The 20,305-nt window shown below is 39.3% G+C and overlaps 1 protein-coding gene across 1 annotated transcript; it reads right to left on the reverse strand.

Moving 5' to 3' along the window:
• Positions 1 to 913: 913 nt before the first annotated feature.
• Positions 914 to 19,404, reverse strand: LOC134820680 (NADP-specific glutamate dehydrogenase-like). Its single transcript, XM_063831192.1, has 11 exons — positions 19,234 to 19,404; positions 18,968 to 19,054; positions 3,863 to 4,035; positions 3,558 to 3,679; positions 3,148 to 3,280; positions 2,927 to 3,005; positions 2,491 to 2,613; positions 2,225 to 2,347; positions 1,940 to 2,041; positions 1,604 to 1,758; positions 914 to 1,273 (listed from the first exon to the last, which is right to left on the reverse strand). Exons 1-11 carry the CDS (start codon positions 19,394 to 19,396, stop codon positions 1,112 to 1,114), a joined length of 1,422 nt encoding a protein of 473 aa, XP_063687262.1. The 5' UTR covers positions 19,397 to 19,404; the 3' UTR covers positions 914 to 1,111.
• Positions 19,405 to 20,305: the final 901 nt, after the last annotated feature.

A 20,305-nucleotide genomic window follows, 5' to 3' on the forward strand; every position in this document is an offset into this window, starting at 1 on the left:
TTCTGGACACAAAGTGAGTCATCTTACATCATGTGACAAATGTTATGTTGCTCATGAGTCTTTAAGACCTTTCTTATAGTTAACAGTCCAATAGCCCATTTGTGAATACTGTCATTGTTCGCTAGGCAAAAATCCGTTTTTCAGCCACATTTCCGAAAATAAGCCTTTTAGGGTATATGTTGCTTCATAAGTTGTATATAAATGTGGCCATTATGTACATTTTAGTGTATCAGAATAGTCTCTACGACCTTCCTAGGCGGAAATGCCAAAAATCACGGAAATTATGAACTGCGTCAAGCCAAAAACCATTTTTCGGCCATATTTCCGAAACAAAGCATTTTAAGGTATATGTTGCTTCATAAGTTGTAAATAAATGGGGCTATTAGGCACATTTTGGTGTATCGGAATAGTCTTTAAGACCTTCCTGAGCCGAAATACAAAAATTCAAGTGACCGCGAAACACTGAAAAAGGGTGTGGCCGAAAACGCCCTCATTGCATTTATTTCAAAAATGCAATGAAGTCCAAATGTTTTAAGAATCATCTAGAGAGGTGATAACCGTTGAGAAATCGCTTTTAACACGAAAAGCTAACGAGATTCCGTTTCGTCCCAGACTAGTAACAGTTATTACTATACAATATCGTCATCTTCGTTTCAGTACTGCCTCCTTCAAAAGATTTCAGCGCTGCAGTAATCTGTCCTGAACCGACATTTATAGAAAAAGGGACCATGAATTGGTAGTGCGGTCAGAGGTGCTATCATTTTCTCAAACTCAGATTTTGCCGTTAGATTGAACGTTTTTCGACCACAAAAGGATGCTGTAGTGCGTACAGAAAACTTATATCGGGGTTTTGGCATTACCAATAGACATCATCTGCACTGATCACCAAGTTCGAAACGATTTTGTACAGTCCTCAGACTTACTTTTTATATCAATAAAATCAAAACTGAAATAGAATCATTCCTTATATTAATATTATACAACTAAAACGTTAACATTAATTGAAATTATGCGAATCGCATATGGTTTGGTCATAAAAAGTCAATATCTTGCATTGTCCCATAAGTGTTTCACACCTTATACCCATATATACTATCATATTAAAGGTGTCTTAGAATTTAAGATATCCCATGGCTTTGTACGCTTTGTACACTTTAAGGAAGCCGGCAGCGTTTGCTCCAAATTGTAAGTCCCAAGGTCTATCAAATTCCTGTGCGGTTTTGTAAGCTGTAGCAAAAATGTTCGTCATGATTCCGTTTAGTTTCTCGTCCACCTAAAACAGCATTCGATTTCATAAAAACTGCAGATTAATATCTAATTGGTTGATCCTCCATACAATTCGAATTTTCATCAGACGCTTATATTAAATATTTGAATCAAACTAACCCAGTTAAAAATCATTAGCTTCTTAGGAGGCACTCCATGCTCCCAGGTAGCTAATACCCCCTCAGAAGCAATCATTACCTTCTCAGACGCTAGTTATAATCGCGTCTCAGATATACTAGTTCTAGCTTCTCAGAAGCGAGTAAAGCGAGTACTCGCTTCTGAGAAGATAATGACTAGCTTCTGATGAGGTAATGGTGGTGTTTAGATTTTAACTGACCTCCTCACTGGACCAGAACAGCCTGGCAGAGTTCTGAGCCATCTCCAAAGCTGAAGTAGCCACCCCACCAGCATTAGCCGCCTTAGCAGGAATGTAGATGTCAACTTTAGTTTTCAGGTAGTCTACTGCTTCGTTGGTTGTCGGCATGTTTGCTCCTATTGTAAGATTAAGTAATTAATTGCTTTCAGAAACATTGGCAATGTTTTTTTCTTCGCATTGGTTTTTTAAACATATTTTTGGCATATGCAGGTTATCAGGACTTAATGATTTATAGCAGTCAAGACTACTGCGTTTAAATTGCTCTCTAAAGTTTATCACAAACTACATAACACCAACCTTCAGCCACACACCAGCAACCCCCCGCTGCAAGGTTCTTTGCTCCCTCCAACGTTATCTCGTTCTGAGTAGCAGAGGGCAGAGCTATATCACAGTTCAGACCTGATGGTTAAGTAGTTGAAAAGTATGAGTTAATAAAACCCCAAGGAGCCTATTTAGAAATTACTGGGCGGCGCTCAGCCTGCATTCCGCCGCATTGTCAATCTGTTTATGAGCAAAAAAGCCAGAGGTCCCCGGTAAAATTAGAAAATAAGGAATAAACACAAATCCTTAAACCCAGCTCACCTAGTTCCCAGACGGATTTCCCGGCGTGATATTCCAACCCTTCAGCAGTACTCATTTCACTTACTCTTCCTCTCTTCACGTTCTTCAGATGGAACAGTTCCTTCAGCTGGTCCTCACTGAAACCTGGTAATATTACAGGATTAGAGGAGGGTTCTTAACACTCTCCAACTCATTGTAAAGGAGAGCGATTAAGTTGGCAACCCTCATTAGAGAACTCTAAATAACTGGATAACAAAAGGGATTCGATCAAATATAACATGATATACCTTCAGTGGAGGTGATGGTTCCAGTAGAGTCAGAGAAAGAGCACACCTGACCTCCTAGTTCCATTACTTTCTGGGCAGCGAACTGGGCTACATTCCCAGAGCCGCTAATCAGCACTTTCAAACCTGGGGTTAGGGGTACACTGTTCAGTGACTATAATTATAAAGCACTGAAACGATTACAACGAAGTGCTATCTTTTCAATGTAGATTATTTTAAATTCGCGTTAATTCCACAAGGATGTTACGTAACTTGCCTCCGAGAAGGTAATGACTCGCTTCTGAGTTCTGAGAAGCGAGTACTAGCTCTAGTAAGGTAATGACTTTCTTCTCAGAAGGTAATATAATCAGATTTGCACCAATGAAATGTAAAGCCGACAACTTTTTACCCGAGCAGTGTGAACTAGTGATTCTTATGCAGATCTGTGATCAGTACCTACCTTTGAAACAGTTTTCAGCAACTCCAGCTCTCCTCTCTTCAGGTAGATATCTGTAGTGGTTGTACTTCTTCAATGCTTCCTGTGATTGGGTCAAACTTTAACAAGAAAAGGAGAGATATGGTCCGCATACAATATAATTTAATAGTCTGAACGGTGGTAGTTTTCTGGTTGAATCGAAATGGAATCTTCACTATCGTCAGACGTTACTCAAGAACTCTTACCAAAGTAATATAAACGAGTCCGTATCCTGTAGCTTCAGGTCTTAGTTTGCTACCCCCAAAGTCTGTACTCTTCCCCGTCAGTACTCCCATGTCAGGCTGCCCCTTCAGTCTTACATACTCTCCGTACATGTAGCTGTGAGGGAGAATACTCAAATAAGTACAATAAAACCAGGGCTTTAGTAACCCTAGTTACCTAGCAACCAGGGCTTCAAACCGCAATTTAGGAAAGATACAGCTAAAGATATAATCAGTGTATGTACATTGTACCCAGGTGCCAGATGTGTAAGTAAACCCAAAATAATCTCACCCTATTTCTCGTCCCCCTACTCATCCTATTTCTCGTCCTCCTACTCAGTACTCACCCTATTTCTTGTCTTCCTAATTACCCTATTTCTCGTCCCCCTACTCACCCTATTTCTCGTCCTCCTACTCCAATATCACCAGCAGGTACGTCCAGGTTGGGTCCAATGTGTCTGTAAAGCCCCTTCATGAAGTGTTCACACAGCATCCTCACTTCGCTGTCACTCTTACCCTGGTGGAAGAGTTTTGAGTATTAATGTAGTGTAATCAGTGTTTGTTAATAGTCAGCTGCAATCGGATAGCAGTTGAGCAGCTCTCCAATCTATGAACTGAAGAACGCGAGCTTTTAACTGTAAGCCAATTCTCAACGTTTAAATGATTGTAATGCACTAGAGCGTGTATCAGATTGTTTAACCTTAGGATCGAAGACACATCCCCCTTTCCCGCCACCAATAGGCAGGTTAGTGAGTGCGTTCTTGAAGATCTGCTCGAACCCCAGGAACTTGATAATACTCTCAGAGACTGAAGGGTGGAAGCGGAGACCCCCTTTGTAGGGACCCAGAGCTGAGTTGAACTGAACTCTGTAACCTGGAACAGTGAACAGTAAGATACAATTGCAATGGGACTTATGGCAGATCTCATCTTACTATATATAAAGCGAGACGATATATATATATATGTATATTATGATTGGCTACTGGGACACGTCATACACACGGTTGGATTGTTAATTCGGTTGAAGTACCTTTACATCCATTATCACCATAATCTGAACATGATTTATTAAAAATTTGCAATATCGAAAACGAAAAATCTGAATAAACTGAAAATTTTAAAACTGAAAGCTGCACTCAATTGATGGAAGGCAAAAATTTACTCATAACTAGCAAGGTAATAACTACAAATGAACAGCAGATTTATAAATCTGCTGATAAAAATTAGATAAAAGACATGGTAACTGATAAGAGTTTGAAATTACACGTAAGCAGATAAATTGTCTAAAATTTCTGTCTCAAATCAAGTTTATAGTGCATCATGAATTTAGGCTTGTTCGATCAAAGTTATATTAGGAGATATTAGGAAAATAGTTCGGTCGGCCGGAAGGGAGTCCAGACTGAGTGTGGTGTGGAGGCAGGATCACCGAGAGACTCGAGATGCTTGTGAGAGTAGTGTACTCATCTAACCGCCATCCAGTATGTGCCACCGGTAGAAATACATATATTATGATTAGCTACTGGGACACGTCATACACACGGTTGGATTGTTAATTCGGTTGAAGTACCTTTACATCCATTATCACCATAATCTGAACATGATTTATTAAAAATTTGCAATATCGAAAACGAAAAATCTGAATAAACTGAAAATTTTAAAACTGAAAGCTGCACTCAATTGATGGAAGGCAAAAATTTACTCATAACTAGCAAGGTAATAACTACAAATGAACAGCAGATTTATAAATCTGCTGATAAAAATTAGATAAAAGACATGGTAACTGATAAGAGTTTGAAATTACACGTAAGCAGATAAATTGTCTAAAATTTCTGTCTCAAATCAAGTTTATAGTGCATCATGAATTTAGGCTTGTTCGATCAAAGTTATATTAGGAGATATTAGGAAAATAGTTCGGTCGGCCGGAAGGGAGTCCAGACTGAGTGTGGTGTGGAGGCAGGATCACCGAGAGACTCGAGATGCTTGTGAGAGTAGTGTACTCATCTAACCGCCATCCAGTATGTGCCACCGGTAGAAATACATATATTATGATTAGCTACTGGGACACGTCATACACACGGTTGGATTGTTAATTCGGTTGAAGTACCTTTACATCCATTATCACCATAATCTGAACATGATTTATTAAAAATTTGCAATATCGAAAACGAAAAATCTGAATAAACTGAAAATTTTAAAACTGAAAGCTGCACTCAATTGATGGAAGGCAAAAATTTACTCATAACTAGCAAGGTAATAACTACAAATGAACAGCAGATTTATAAATCTGCTGATAAAAATTAGATAAAAGACATGGTAACTGATAAGAGTTTGAAATTACACGTAAGCAGATAAATTGTCTAAAATTTCTGTCTCAAATCAAGTTTATAGTGCATCATGAATTTAGGCTTGTTCGATCAAAGTTATATTAGGAGATATTAGGAAAATAGTTCGGTCGGCCGGAAGGGAGTCCAGACTGAGTGTGGTGTGGAGGCAGGATCACCGAGAGACTCGAGATGCTTGTGAGAGTAGTGTACTCATCTAACCGCAATCCAGTATGTGCCACCGGTAGAAATACATATATTATGATTGGCTACTGGGACACGTCATACACACGGTTGGATTGTTAATTCGGTTGAAGTACCTTTACATCCATTATCACCATAATCTGAACATGATTTATTAAAAATTTGCAATATCGAAAACGAAAAATCTGAATAAACTGAAAATTTTAAAACTGAAAGCTGCACTCAATTGATGGAAGGCAAAAATTTACTCATAACTAGCAAGGTAATAACTACAAATGAACAGCAGATTTATAAATCTGCTGATAAAAATTAGATAAAAGACATGGTAACTGATAAGAGTTTGAAATTACACGTAAGCAGATAAATTGTCTAAAATTTCTGTCTCAAATCAAGTTTATAGTGCATCATGAATTTAGGCTTGTTCGATCAAAGTTATATTAGGAGATATTAGGAAAATAGTTCGGTCGGCCGGAAGGGAGTCCAGACTGAGTGTGGTGTGGAGGCAGGATCACCGAGAGACTCGAGATGCTTGTGAGAGTAGTGTACTCATCTAACCGCAATCCAGTATGTGCCACCGGTAGAAATACATATATTATGATTGGCTACTGGGACACGTCATACACACGGTTGGATTGTTAATTCGGTTGAAGTACCTTTACATCCATTATCACCATAATCTGAACATGATTTATTAAAAATTTGCAATATCGAAAACGAAAAATCTGAATAAACTGAAAATTTTAAAACTGAAAGCTGCACTCAATTGATGGAAGGCAAAAATTTACTCATAACTAGCAAGGTAATAACTACAAATGAACAGCAGATTTATAAATCTGCTGATAAAAATTAGATAAAAGACATGGTAACTGATAAGAGTTTGAAATTACACGTAAGCAGATAAATTGTCTAAAATTTCTGTCTCAAATCAAGTTTATAGTGCATCATGAATTTAGGCTTGTTCGATCAAAGTTATATTAGGAGATATTAGGAAAATAGTTCGGTCGGCCGGAAGGGAGTCCAGACTGAGTGTGGTGTGGAGGCAGGATCACCGAGAGACTCGAGATGCTTGTGAGAGTAGTGTACTCATCTAACCGCCATCCAGTATGTGCCACCGGTAGAAATACATATATTATGATTAGCTACTGGGACACGTCATACACACGGTTGGATTGTTAATTCGGTTGAAGTACCTTTACATCCATTATCACCATAATCTGAACATGATTTATTAAAAATTTGCAATATCGAAAACGAAAAATCTGAATAAACTGAAAATTTTAAAACTGAAAGCTGCACTCAATTGATGGAAGGCAAAAATTTACTCATAACTAGCAAGGTAATAACTACAAATGAACAGCAGATTTATAAATCTGCTGATAAAAATTAGATAAAAGACATGGTAACTGATAAGAGTTTGAAATTACACGTAAGCAGATAAATTGTCTAAAATTTCTGTCTCAAATCAAGTTTATAGTGCATCATGAATTTAGGCTTGTTCGATCAAAGTTATATTAGGAGATATTAGGAAAATAGTTCGGTCGGCCGGAAGGGAGTCCAGACTGAGTGTGGTGTGGAGGCAGGATCACCGAGAGACTCGAGATGCTTGTGAGAGTAGTGTACTCATCTAACCGCCATCCAGTATGTGCCACCGGTAGAAATACATATATTATGATTGGCTACTGGGACACGTCATACACACGGTTGGATTGTTAATTCGGTTGAAGTACCTTTACATCCATTATCACCATAATCTGAACATGATTTATTAAAAATTTGCAATATCGAAAACGAAAAATCTGAATAAACTGAAAATTTTAAAACTGAAAGCTGCACTCAATTGATGGAAGGCAAAAATTTACTCATAACTAGCAAGGTAATAACTACAAATGAACAGCAGATTTATAAATCTGCTGATAAAAATTAGATAAAAGACATGGTAACTGATATATATATGTATATATCCATGCCATTTTTCTGACACCACGGCATCAACTTTAACGCGACTTTCTGCAAAAACCGTAAAAGATATACAACTGAAACTTTTTTGACTGGGTCAAATGCTTTAATGGCCTTCAAATCAGCATGAAAAAATAAAAAATAGGCCAAGTAATAAGAATTTTAGTGCCGAAAATTTGGACTCCCAAGTGGTGTCAAAAACGCGAATTAAATAGGTAATAATTATTTTAGTCTCTTGAGTCTTGACACCACTTTAGGGTTAGACGGGTTCCTGCTAAGTGCTAATATCCATTAGAATCCGTCTCCACTGAGTCTATTCAGAAACAATCAGAAGTTTGAATGGAAGAAGCAGCAAATCATGACACTAAATGATAATACACGACTCAATTAGACAGTTTCAAGTACGTCCTCCAATCAGACCAAATTGAAATTATTCGTTGCAAGATTCAGTGCTAGCCTTTTTGTTCACATCAACAACCATACTATTTATCCTTGTTTATCATTTGTGTTGGTAATTTGCAAGCAAGCATCTGTCATGGGTTTATCTAGAATGATGGTGGTTACCAGACTCATGCTGATAACTATGGTAACTACAGTACATTGTGTACTCTCCTCCCAGAGTGCCAGCTCTTATCATAAAACAAATGAGACTATTCAAGAAAACGACAATTTGACCTTCGTTCCAGTTGTCAATGATGACAGTAATCAATCGATGGAAGGTTCTGATAAAGCCAGCTTGATGACTCTAACAACAGTAAATATATTGGTCTCCATCTGTTGCATTGTCCTTAGTATGACCATAGCATACTTCAGGTTTGTTAAATCACGTGCCACCAAACTTGGCCTAATACAAACCCTCTATCTCCGAAATGGAATAGCTGACTTCTTCGTAGGATTAGGAGTTCTTCTTCAGAGCCCCATTTTGTATCTACTGATTTCAAAAGGCGATGAAATATCTGATATGGTAGTGCCTGCCTACATCATCTATTTTTTGACCGCCATAGCTGTAAAGATGAGCGTCTTCATGAACTGCATCTTGGGAATAGTCCGGTGCATTAACATTGCTCAACCTTTCTACCTGATCAAAAGGAAATCCCTCACTGTGTGCACCCTTGTGTACATGTTGATTTGGATGCTCATTCTTGGGATTGACCTGTGGCAGTTTGCTGAAAAAAGGGGGACGAAAAATCAAATTCTTATGGTGAAGACGATGATTATGAAGGGTCAGCCAGGATTTGGATTGGTTCTCCTGACCATGGAGAAGGAAGATAATGGTCCAAGCTATCTCGCCTACCAACTTGGCAACCTGGTTCAGTTCATTTTACCCACTGCTCTGCCTGCATTGCTTTGTTTTGTGTTGATGATAGTGCAGCTGTGTTCACTGCATAAAACACGTGCTCGCCGTGCATTGAATCACCTTAATACGGCGGGGCAGTCAAATGAAGTAGTTGATACTGTTTTAAAGGCCAGCCTGACCATTTTCCTATTGACCAGCATCTACGTGATCACATCAGCAGTGTCCATAATAACATGGTTGATAGCTGATGGCCAAAAAGGTTACCTTGGCTCACAGGCCAGCTACGAAGTCTTGCTAAAAATTCAACAAACAGCATTGCCATGGAGTGATTTGAGTGCGATATACTTCTCCCTGTCGACCTGTGCACTGATTTGTTCCACACTCACCCCTCTCACCCTTCTACTGAGAGGCACTGGGGACACATTTGCCGCTGCCAGGCACCTTCTTACCGGAACATTTTCCACTTTATCATATAGTATGTCAGGGACAATTAGATCGGTAGGTAAATTTGTAAATCGAAGAAGAGAAGAAGAGACAGACTTGTGAGAGACAGACTTGAGAGGAGACCGACTTGAGAAGAAACAGACTTTTGAGTTTTGAGGCTAATATTTAGTTCGTCTAATGGTAGGATGAGCAATATTTGGTTATGAAGTATCTAGTACAAAGAGTTAATCTTCAAGTTAGTTTTATAATTTTTAATTATTACCATTCCAAACAGAAAGAACTGCTAGGTGTGAAATAGTATTTTCTAAACCATGAATTAAACCACTTACCACCGGCTGTTTAAAGAACCTACGATATTTGCTTCTTCAGAGTTTGTCGAATTTATACAGTTCCATAACTCTAACCGCTTTAAAGTAAATTACACAAGCTCCCACACACATTTTGAGATTATTCTAGTATATTATGTATATATTATTTTAGTATATTATATATAATAACTATTGAGCTGGTGGACACGGACGGGTACATCTACTCCAGAAAGAAAGCTAAAGATACAGCCATCTACTCTGCTTGGCGATGCCGGAAGCACAACCCTCCCACCAAGTGTCCTCTTTATCCCTTTGCTCCAAACTCCACAAAAACGCTGCTAACAACACTGCTCCACAGAAGCGTGAAGTCCTCTCCTCACTTAAGCGAAAAGCTGCTGAACAGCCCGGAACCTTGCTACGCTGGTACCGGTAGACACTGGTACAATTATGATTGATTTTGAGAAAGCTGTGATGAATGCGATTCTGAACAGTGCAGAAATATATACAGCACAGCTGTGAAATCAGTGGAAACCTGAATGTTTAAAGTATCTCCAGAGGTTCCTAGTTGTCAGGGATATGTAATAATTGGTTCCTAGTTGTCGGAGCTGATTGGATTTCCCAAGCTTGCATGTTAATTAGTTAATTAGGTAAAATTGACAGGTTCCTAGTTGTCCGTCAGCCTTCAATACACTAGCAGGAACCCGTCTACCCTAAAGTGGTGTCAAGACTCGAGAGAATAAAATAATTATTATAATACCTATTTAATTCGCGTTTTTGACACCACTTGGGAGTCCAAATTTTGGGCACTAAAATTCTTATTCCTTGGCCAATTTTTAATTTTTTCATGCTGATTTGAAGGCCATTAAAGCATTTGACCCAGTCAAAACGGTTTCAGTTGTATATCTTTTACGGTTTTTGCGGAAAGTCGCGTTAAAGTTGATGCCCTGGATTACACAGGATTACACAGGATTACACAGGATTAAAATTAAATTATAGATCCATTATCATGGACCGTCATAATTGTACAGAGATTAATGAAAACATTCATCTTTCCTTGAAGTCAGGGCCAGGGTTATCCTTAAATCTTAATTATGACTAATTCGCGAGGTTCTCACCAAATTGATAGTAAAATTGTTTAAGTTTCGTGCATTTGAATTACGTTGACGCATATCTTCGGCGAAGCTATTTCGCTCTTCGGAGCAGCGAAGGAAATAAGTGCACACACAATTGACAGCATAGGAGCGCCTTTCTTGAAATTGAATATACTGTGGGGTGTTTGGTTGAATATTAAGTGAACGGTGGCAGTGAATATGGAGGCTCTGGTGATTTTGAGGAATTACAGTTGAGTTAGGAGACAAAATTTCCATAAGATGGACTTTGAGATTTGTTTCATTGATATTGCTTGAGTCAGTGATTTCAGTGCTTATTTCAATGAGTGGCATTTGAGAGAGATTTTTGACTAATTTCGACCTCTGTTTTGAATACAAGTCACATATGTAAAGAACATGTGACTCGTCTTCGATTGTCTCGACGCCCATACTTGATTGACACCACGCACATAGTCTTTGCTCACGGGGTGTGTTGGAGTATCTGCCTTTTTCAATATGGAGATCATGGGCGCTGATTCTAAGTTTTGTGGTGCTATAACGACGAGAGAAGCCTTTGCATAAGTGTAAGTAGGGCTCTCGTTTAAAGGTGTGTTTGATTGAGTGATAGAATGAGAGTTTGGAAGAAGTAGATTTCTGATATTCCCAACATTTTTTGAATTGATTGGTTAGAGCTTCGATGATGTTAGGAATTCTATACTTTTTGCTGCATAGTGGTTCGATACATTGACTGAAATTTGACTGATTTTTGAGGGAGTCTTTTAAAAATTTGTGATCACTTACAGGGTTGGGCTTGGCTTTGTTGGCTGCATTTGTATTGAGAATTCGGTGCGCGGTTACGTGATCTAGTTTGTAAATTTCATCTAGTTCAAGGAGTGGTTTTATGTATCGATACCAAGGTAAGTTTAGTGATTTTTGTTCTTTTACGGCTGCAGTAACAAACGAATTCGACTTTGATTTTGTATTTAGCCTTTTGAAGTAATTTAATGTTAAGCGAATTGATTGATAAATCAGAGGAATTCTCCCTGTTTCTCCCCATACACCTACATTTGATGCTTTACGATGGACTCCCAATGCCCATTTTATGAATGAAATATGCACTCTTTCTTGCAGAGATGCGCTGATTTTTTTAAGTAAGTTAGTAGCGGTTGCTTCTGTCGAGTTAATCGTTTTGCAGAGAGATTTGTTGATCGTACTAGTGGGTGTCCATATTGGAGCACCATATAATAAAATGGGCTTGATGAGAGAGTCGAACAGTGTAAGGAGTGCTTTAAAAGATAACTTTGAACGCATGACAACCCTTTTCAGGCCAAAAAATGCACGCATTGCTTTGGTTTTAAGGTTTTGTTGAGCGATCTGCACTTGACCCGATTGATGAAGTTCAAATCCAAGGTAACAATAACTGTCAACAATTTCAAGATTAGATCCGTTGAGTGTAAATTTTATGTTTTGTACGTCCTGTTTTAACGCTTTCTTACCAAAGATGACTGCTTGAGTTTTGAGTTCATTGATTTCAATGCCCCACTCCTTACAAAAATTACCGAGAATATTAAGTTGCATTTGGGTGGTTTCCTGGTCGAGTGAAAGGAGTATAAGGTCATCCGCCCACAGCAGGTGGCTAACAGTAATATTTGAAAGTACGGGGCAATTTGGAAAATCTAGGAGGCAGGACATATCACTGAGAAAAACTTTAAAAAGGTCAGGTGAGAGTGGGTGACCTTGTTCTGTACCTTTACGTATCTGAAAGCGTTTACTGAGATGACCAGATAATTTTATGTAAGCGTACGAGTTTGAGTACATATTTTTGAGGACATTGTAGAAGTTTCCAGTTATGCCATTTTTTGCGAGTTTGAGGAAAAGGGCTTGACGGCAGACTGAGTCGAATGCTTTTTTAAAATCAACAAATACTGCATATACAGGTTTCCCCAAAAGTTTATATTTTGATGCTATAGTTTTCATGGTTAGTATGTGATCGTATGTTTGAGCTTTCTTTGTGAAGCCTAGTTGGTTAGGTGGATCAGGGCAGTTTTCAGAACGGAAGTGAATGAGTCTTTCTAAGAGAATAGTTGAGAAGAGTTTTCCTATGACACTGCTGACAGCAACTGCACGGTAGTTATCAGGATCCGATTTATTTCCCTTTTTATGAAGTGGAGATATAATGCTGACGTTCCAGGGATAAATTCCTTGTGAGAAGCAGGCGTTAAAGAGGTTCAACATAATCAATTTATGATTGGTGTCCAGAGATTTTATAATTTCGTTATTAATCATGTCGAGTGAGGAAGCTTTACCATTTTTGAGGGATTTTATACTGGAGTCAAGTTCTGTTGTGGTGATTAAGCTGTTGAGTGACTCAGGATGAGTTGCACCTTGATTTATCAAGTCAGCTTGATCAATCATAGAAACTTTTTTATTTTCATTTATTGTTTTGTGGTTATCAGAATATAGGTTACCAAAAAAAGTCTCGAATCTATTCATATCATGACTGTCAAAATTTAAAGTTTCCTTTTTCTGATTTTTTAGTTTTTTGAAAGATTGCCAGTTGAGAATTTTCCCCCCCTCTATATCCTCATTCATACGTGCGAAGAATTCGTTTTTGGCAGAGTTCTTCAAACGCTTATAGCTACCCTTGACAAGATAATAGTTTTCACGTATAAGGTTGTTTGACGGGAATTTTGAGGTTGCATCTGTAGCTTTACGAAATTCTCTTTTACCTAATCTCGTTTTCCAGTTAAACCAAGGTTTGTTTGAGGTGTGAGATTTTTTGGGTGGTTTGGTTTGTTTGAAACACTTCGAGGCCATGTCGCGGAGATGTTCTGAAAGTCGTTTGTTAATGTCTTTAAGTTCAGTTTCATAATTACGGACATTGTCTGCTAAAATATTTTGATTGGTGAGTAAGTCGATGTTCGATTGAAGTTCTTGGATTAAGGTCAATGATAGATTTTCTGACTGAGCTTCGAAAAAGTCGTCTTTGTTCTCTTCGTTGATAATGTATCTGGTTGGCGCTGTCTGATATGTGTCCTGTAATGGGGCACATTGGTTGATCGCGAATCTATTGCATTTTAATTCAGTACTGAGGGGCCTATGATCAGAATGTTCGGTGAATGTCAAGATTTTGAAGTAGTTGATTCTGATCTTTGTGGAGTTGGTCACTGCAATGTAATCAATAACGCTGCACCCATTTTTTTGGATACTTGTGAAGTTTCCTACAAGATCTCCTAGGGTACGGCCATTCAGAATAGTGAGTTGGTTATGTTTGACTAGGTTAAGAAAGTGTGTACCGTAAGTATTTGTGATAGAGTCTAGTGAGTTTCGGGGGAGAAAGTTGTCAGGCTCATAATCGTCTGGTAAGGGAACAACGTTGGTTGAGTCTTCTCTTATCATACCCGTTTTTTGTCCTATACGAGAGTTAAAGTCCCCACACAGTATGACTTCGCCCTCCTCCCGAAGTTCGTTCACAACGTCTTCAATGTTTTTTAAAGCATCTTTGCCATTGTCAGTCGGGTTTGAGGCTGATGAATTAAATGGTCTAATGTAAACGTTAACTATGAATGTATCTTCTGATAGGTTAAAGAAATCCTTGTCTAGTCGACAAACTAGGTAGTCTGAACACTCTGTATTCTTGATAAACTCAATCCCTTCAATAAGCTCATTTTTAATGAGGATACCGACACCTCCTGATTTACCGTCTTTCCTTATGTTGCAGATTGATCGATATCCTACCAAGTGAACCTCTCTCCTAATTTCCTGAAGACAGGCTAAGTCATGATCTTTGATAACATTTTGAAATGATTCTATTTCAAATTTGCTCCCATCTACTGATGATGGCGATTGGATATTCCAAGAGAGTATTTTTATGCTATTTTTATTTATTGAAACCTGTGTATTTTTGTGTGTGTTTCTAGTCATGGTATTATGTGTATAAATGAAAACATAATATGTGAGTGTAATCACGTTCGACTAAGAGGAGAAGGTTCCAATCCTCCTGTAGAGCGGATTTTCTTTGGCTTGTTGAGAAGCAATCTTGTCATTTCATGGATACTGTGACGGAAGTTTCCTAGAATGACCTCTTTGCCTCTTGTTGAAAGGTGGACTCCATCGTTCGTGTGATACTCTCCTGTCAGATGGTTATCATGCATGAAGTTGGCGTTGGGGTTATAGTACAAAGACCGCTCTTTGAAGGGTTTTCGTTCGTTTTTATTAGTCACGGTCACAAATTCCCAAATTGCATCCCTTATCTCACCAATCCTTGCGTTTGCTTCGTTGTCAGATGTCATTAGTGGCATTGAAAAGAATAACTTTGTACCTATCAGGGATTCCTCTACAAATAGTGAAAATTGAAATATGTTGTCGAGACTTACTCTTAGGTCGAACTGTTGGTTGGCATCATTGACTCCTAGGTGAACATAGATGAAATCAGGTTGTGTTCTTAATAATTCGTCTTTGACATGTTGGTCTTTAAGTCCACCTGTGTCCCGCTTATTGATTAGGGTCAATTCATGGTTCTTTCCGAGGGCATTCTTGGTGTCCATACCCTGGACATGTCTCAGGATTGAGTCTGAGATGAGGGTCGTCTTGAACACGTTTGAGGGCGTGGTGGATCCTGAAGTTTGACGAGTGAAGTCGGAGTTCTGGGTCCTGGTGAAGTTGGAGTTCTGAGCTTGAGTGGAGGTCTGAGCTCGAGAAACCGAGGAAGTCATGCTGAATCCATTGTTTCTTCGGGACAGTAGGTTGTTTTCTCTACTGTGAGTTCTTTGGTCTCGAAAGGGTGAGGGAGGTTGGTAGGGTGGAGTGTATGATAAATCATCGTCATTAGGGGAATAGTCAGGTGGGACATCGGTACTGGTGTCAGTAAAATTTTGAAAATGCGTTATCACATTTTGGACAATTTTTAACACCCCTCCCCTCTCCGTAATCAGTTTTCATATAGCTATTGTGTAAAAAGTAGTAAACCCGCGATGGGGTGGCATGTGCCTCAATGAAAATATTACAATCATTTATCATTATATCAATTTATCATTAAATATGTCAACAATATCAATAACGTATGGTTGATCCTTCACACTTAGTAAAATATATAGAAATAAAGTTAATCTACACTAAAGAATAAATAATCTATATTATATAAATCAACAATATTAACTCCCCATCTTCTTGTAGTCATTTTATCAAAGCGGTAGAAATCCAAGTTATTTTAGTACGCAGTGCGCAAGGAATTTCGTTTAAAAAAAATGTGTAGGCAAGATAAGCCTAAGTGTGGCAGTGAAAGTTGAAAAATAAGTTGCAGAATAAATTACAGTGACTGACTGTCAAATGCATTATCGCAGTTCATTTATTTGACTGCACTAACGTTCAGGATTCTTACAGCTGTTATATTTAGCTAACATTTTGTTTAAAAGTTGTAAAGGACAAATTTCTTGTCCGTCCACGAAAGGTTTTTTAGGTCAAGTTTTTGTTTGTCCAGTAAGTAACGTACAATCTTGTCCTTGTATGAATTAATAAACTTATCTTGTAACTTAGGTACGTTGAAGGGAAGGATTTTATTTATTTCGTTCATCGTGTTGTTATATAATATATAATCGTGGTCCTACGTTAGAGTCTAGAGATGCTATAATCGGTGATGCGCAATCTGTTGAACTTAATTTCAAAATACTTTGGATTTCTCCTTTCCGTTTGTCTAAGCGGTGATGTTTCAAATATACTACAGATACTCGATGGTGCTACTCCCATATAAAAACCTTGTGCATCAAAGTTAGACAGCTTTTAGCAATGAGATTAGGAAGAGCCAAAATTCCTATTTTGTTGAAGATGGATTTTGTGTGAGATGGTAGTTTACGTTTTTCTTTGTCGTAAAAATAGTTATGATATTCTGAATCAGTGGCGCGAATAGCTTTCTTTTGAGCAGAGAATAAAGACTGAATGGAATTTAAAATTACACTAGCGTAATCATTTGGAAACCCCCCTCCTCCTTGACTGATTACGTAATATGTGAACGACCCCTAACAATAATTTGTATCATATTATCATATTGGGCAGTTTGTGCCTTAACCGTGCGTTAACCGTGCGTTAACCGTGCCTTAAGAACCGTGCCTTATGTAACCCTTGTGCCTTAACCGTGCCTTAACCGTGCCTTAACCGTGCCTTAACTGTGCCTTAACCGTGCCTTAACCGTGCCTTAACCGTGTTATGCACACTACTGAATTGCCAGTAGTGTGGCATAACACGGTTAACGCACGGTTAAGGCACGGTTGAAGCACAGTTAAGGCACGGTTAAGGCACGGTTAAGGCACGGTTAAGGCACAAGGGTTACATAAGGCACAGTTCTTAAGGCACGGTTAACGCACGGTTAAGGCACGGTTAAGGCACGGTTAAGGCACAAACTGGTAGGAGCGGTAGGAGCGGTAGGAGCGGCGTTGGTATTGGAAGCAGGAACAATAGGTGTGGGAGGAGGAGGAGGTCTGGTAGGACGAACAGCGGTGGTACGAGAATTTGTAGGTGCAGGGTTGGATCTTGTCGGTCTGACTACAGGAGTAGCGTGTGTTTGACAGGGATCGACTACAACGATCATCTGATGACCCTCTGGCTCGTCGCTCCATCCACTTCTGCAAGTCCGGATACAGTGGTTACAGGTCAGGAAAGGAGGGGTAGGAGTGTTGGTAGTCCTTGGGCATATGGTGGCAATATGGCCACTAGCGCCACAGTGAAGGCATTTAGGGATGGGGGCGGCAGCAGAGTGTCGAGTTCCTCTTCGAGTTACCATGGTGAGTAAAGTAGTAGTATTTTTAAGAGTAGACAATGAAAAGATGGGATGGTTGTGTTGAATAAAGCTGCGTTTATATACAACTCTAAGAGATGTTAACTAAATTTGAAGAGCCTTGTTACTTGAAGAGATCGTTAATCGAGATAAGGATTTCAAATATAGGACGGTCAAACGAAGCAGGGCTGTTGCTTTACAATTACAAAATTTATTCATAGCGGGAATCGCACTGTAAAATTTACAGATCGTCACATTCAGATCATGTGCCTTAGTTAACCACTTGTATGTTTATAGGTTATATTTCCCCAACCGTGCGTTAACCGTGCCTTAGGCGACCACAATGGTTGCTTTTGGGCAGTTTGTGCCTTAACCGTGCCTTAACCGTGCGTTAACCGTGCGTTAACCGTGCCTTAAGAACCGTGCCTTATGTAACCCTTGTGCCTTAACCGTGCCTTAACTGTGCCTTAACCGTGCCTTAACCGTGCCTTAACCGTGCCTTAACCGTGTTATGCCACACTACTGAATTGCCTCATATTATTATGCGAATAAATAATATTCTTTGAATATGAGGAACGACCATGATAAGAAGTTGCTAATTGCAACGAACCTAGTAATATTATCTCACATTATTATGTAATAAATTATAAGCCGGAAACGTTAAATCCAGTGAATATTAGGCTGATAGAACTTTACAATTCGTTCATTAACACACTAATACAGCTGTGCCGTTTGCTCTTCTTTTCACTGCTACTTATACAGTACCATTAAATTTACCATAATACTTACCATAATACTAATAGAGCAGTTCAATAGTTGATTTGATTAGTTTATTTTCATCATTTACTACAAATTAAGAATTGAAATAGTCGATATTGAATAATTTAAAGAAAATTTCTCTTAGAATCACATGATTTATTATTCGCAACATAATAATAACATGAATATGGAAACTTTGCTAAATATGAAACCCCTAGCCAGGATGGGTCACCTACAATTTTACTGCGTAATCCTTGCTCTGACATCCCTGCTTAACTTTACGACTGGAAACAGCTATACTGCACTCAAGTTTAGTGAATGTATTCCATAACAATGATAAAGCAATGTTTCATGTTAACTTCAACCAAAAACTATTTTCAGTGGTATTTTCCAAACTAAATTCAATGCATCGTTGTTTGATTGATTGGGGACCAGCTTTGTTTACTGGCCAATGTTTACTTCAAAAATAAATATTATCAAAGATTTAAAAAATACATAATTACTCTTAACCTCTATATAACTGATAAATAATAAATGTGATTATTAATCGGGCGATATATATAAAAATAAAACATAAACTTATAATGAATTCTTGTGGTAATTAATTTTTGATTTTGATGCTTTATTTAATTTACTCCTAAAAACAGAATAGCACCCACCAGTTGTAGTGTGTAATTCGGCTCCTTCAGGTCCGAAGGTTGGATACTGTACTCTAAACTTGATCACTCTCTCCGGCTCAGCAATCACTGAGGAAATAGATTGCTAAATTACATTTTAAGACATTTCAAATTTATGATCGACGTCAGAAATCAGAAATGCCGTATTACTTCTACCAACACAGTGTTAAAAAACGTGAAATTTGCACCGACAGTTCATTGTCTGACAGTTTAAGATGACCCTAACACATATAGTACACCCCACTTACCACTGAAGGCTCCCAGGTAATCCTCCTCTCCCTGGTTCTCAAAGAGAGGTTTCAGAGACACCAGCACCTCCTCTACAGCCTGCATGAACTCCTCCTGACCAGGGTGACGTCCCTTCAGCGCTCGGAGTATCTCCTCTATTCTCTCCTCTATTGTTCCTGCCATCTTACCTGCCTACTTACGGGGTGTTAGTTGTAAGAGTGGGGAGGAGGGGAGGAGGGGAAGAGGGGAGGAGGGGAGGAGGGGAAGAGGGGAGGAGGGGAAGAGGGGAGGAGGGGAGGAGGGGAAGAGGGGAGGAGGGGAAGAGGGGAGGAGGGGAGGAGGGGAGGAGGGGAGGAGGGGAGGAGGGGAGGAGGGGAGGAGGGGAGGAGGGGAGGAGGGGAGGAGGGGAGGAGGGGAGGAGGGGAGGAGGGGAGGAGGGAAGGAGGGGAGGAGGGGAGGAGGGGAGGAGGGGAGGAGGGGAGGAGGGGAGGAGGGGAGGAGGGGAGGAGGGGAGGAGGGGAGGAGGGGAGGAGGGGAGGAGGGGAGGAGGGGAAGGAGGGGAGGAGGGGAGGAGGGGAGGAGGGGAGGAGGGGAGGAGGGGAGGAGGGGAGGAGGGGAGGAGGGGAGGAGGGGAGGAGGGGAGGAGGGGAGGAGGGGAGGAGGGGAGGAGGGGAGGAGGGGAGGAGGGGAGGATGTCGTTGTGTCAATAAAATGCTAAAATGGTATCAGATATACATATGTATCATTAGGTCTCATTTTATCTTAATTATAATTCGGAAGATTATCTTTGTATATCTGTACGACCGCCCACGTGCAAATTATATGAGAAATCCCGGTTACTGCGACAGGTAAACATGCTCTTATTAAGGAAAATGAGTTTACTCGACGTTTCAATGTAACTACATCGTATTCATGATCTAAAAACAAATGTTACAAATTCAAAACGTAAAAAACATATATCTGAGGCAAAATTTGTGTACATTAATTTATTTCATAACAAAATTAGTTCATACGACGACAAACTTTTATAGTACAAACGGTACAGTCCTAAAACTAATACAAGACTAAATATACATACTACACATGATACAG

Source organism: Bolinopsis microptera, chromosome 9 (assembly GCF_026151205.1).
Source record: "Bolinopsis microptera isolate Bmic1 chromosome 9, MBARI_Bmic_1.0, whole genome shotgun sequence".
NCBI classification, from domain to species: Eukaryota; Metazoa; Ctenophora; class Tentaculata; order Lobata; family Bolinopsidae; genus Bolinopsis; species Bolinopsis microptera.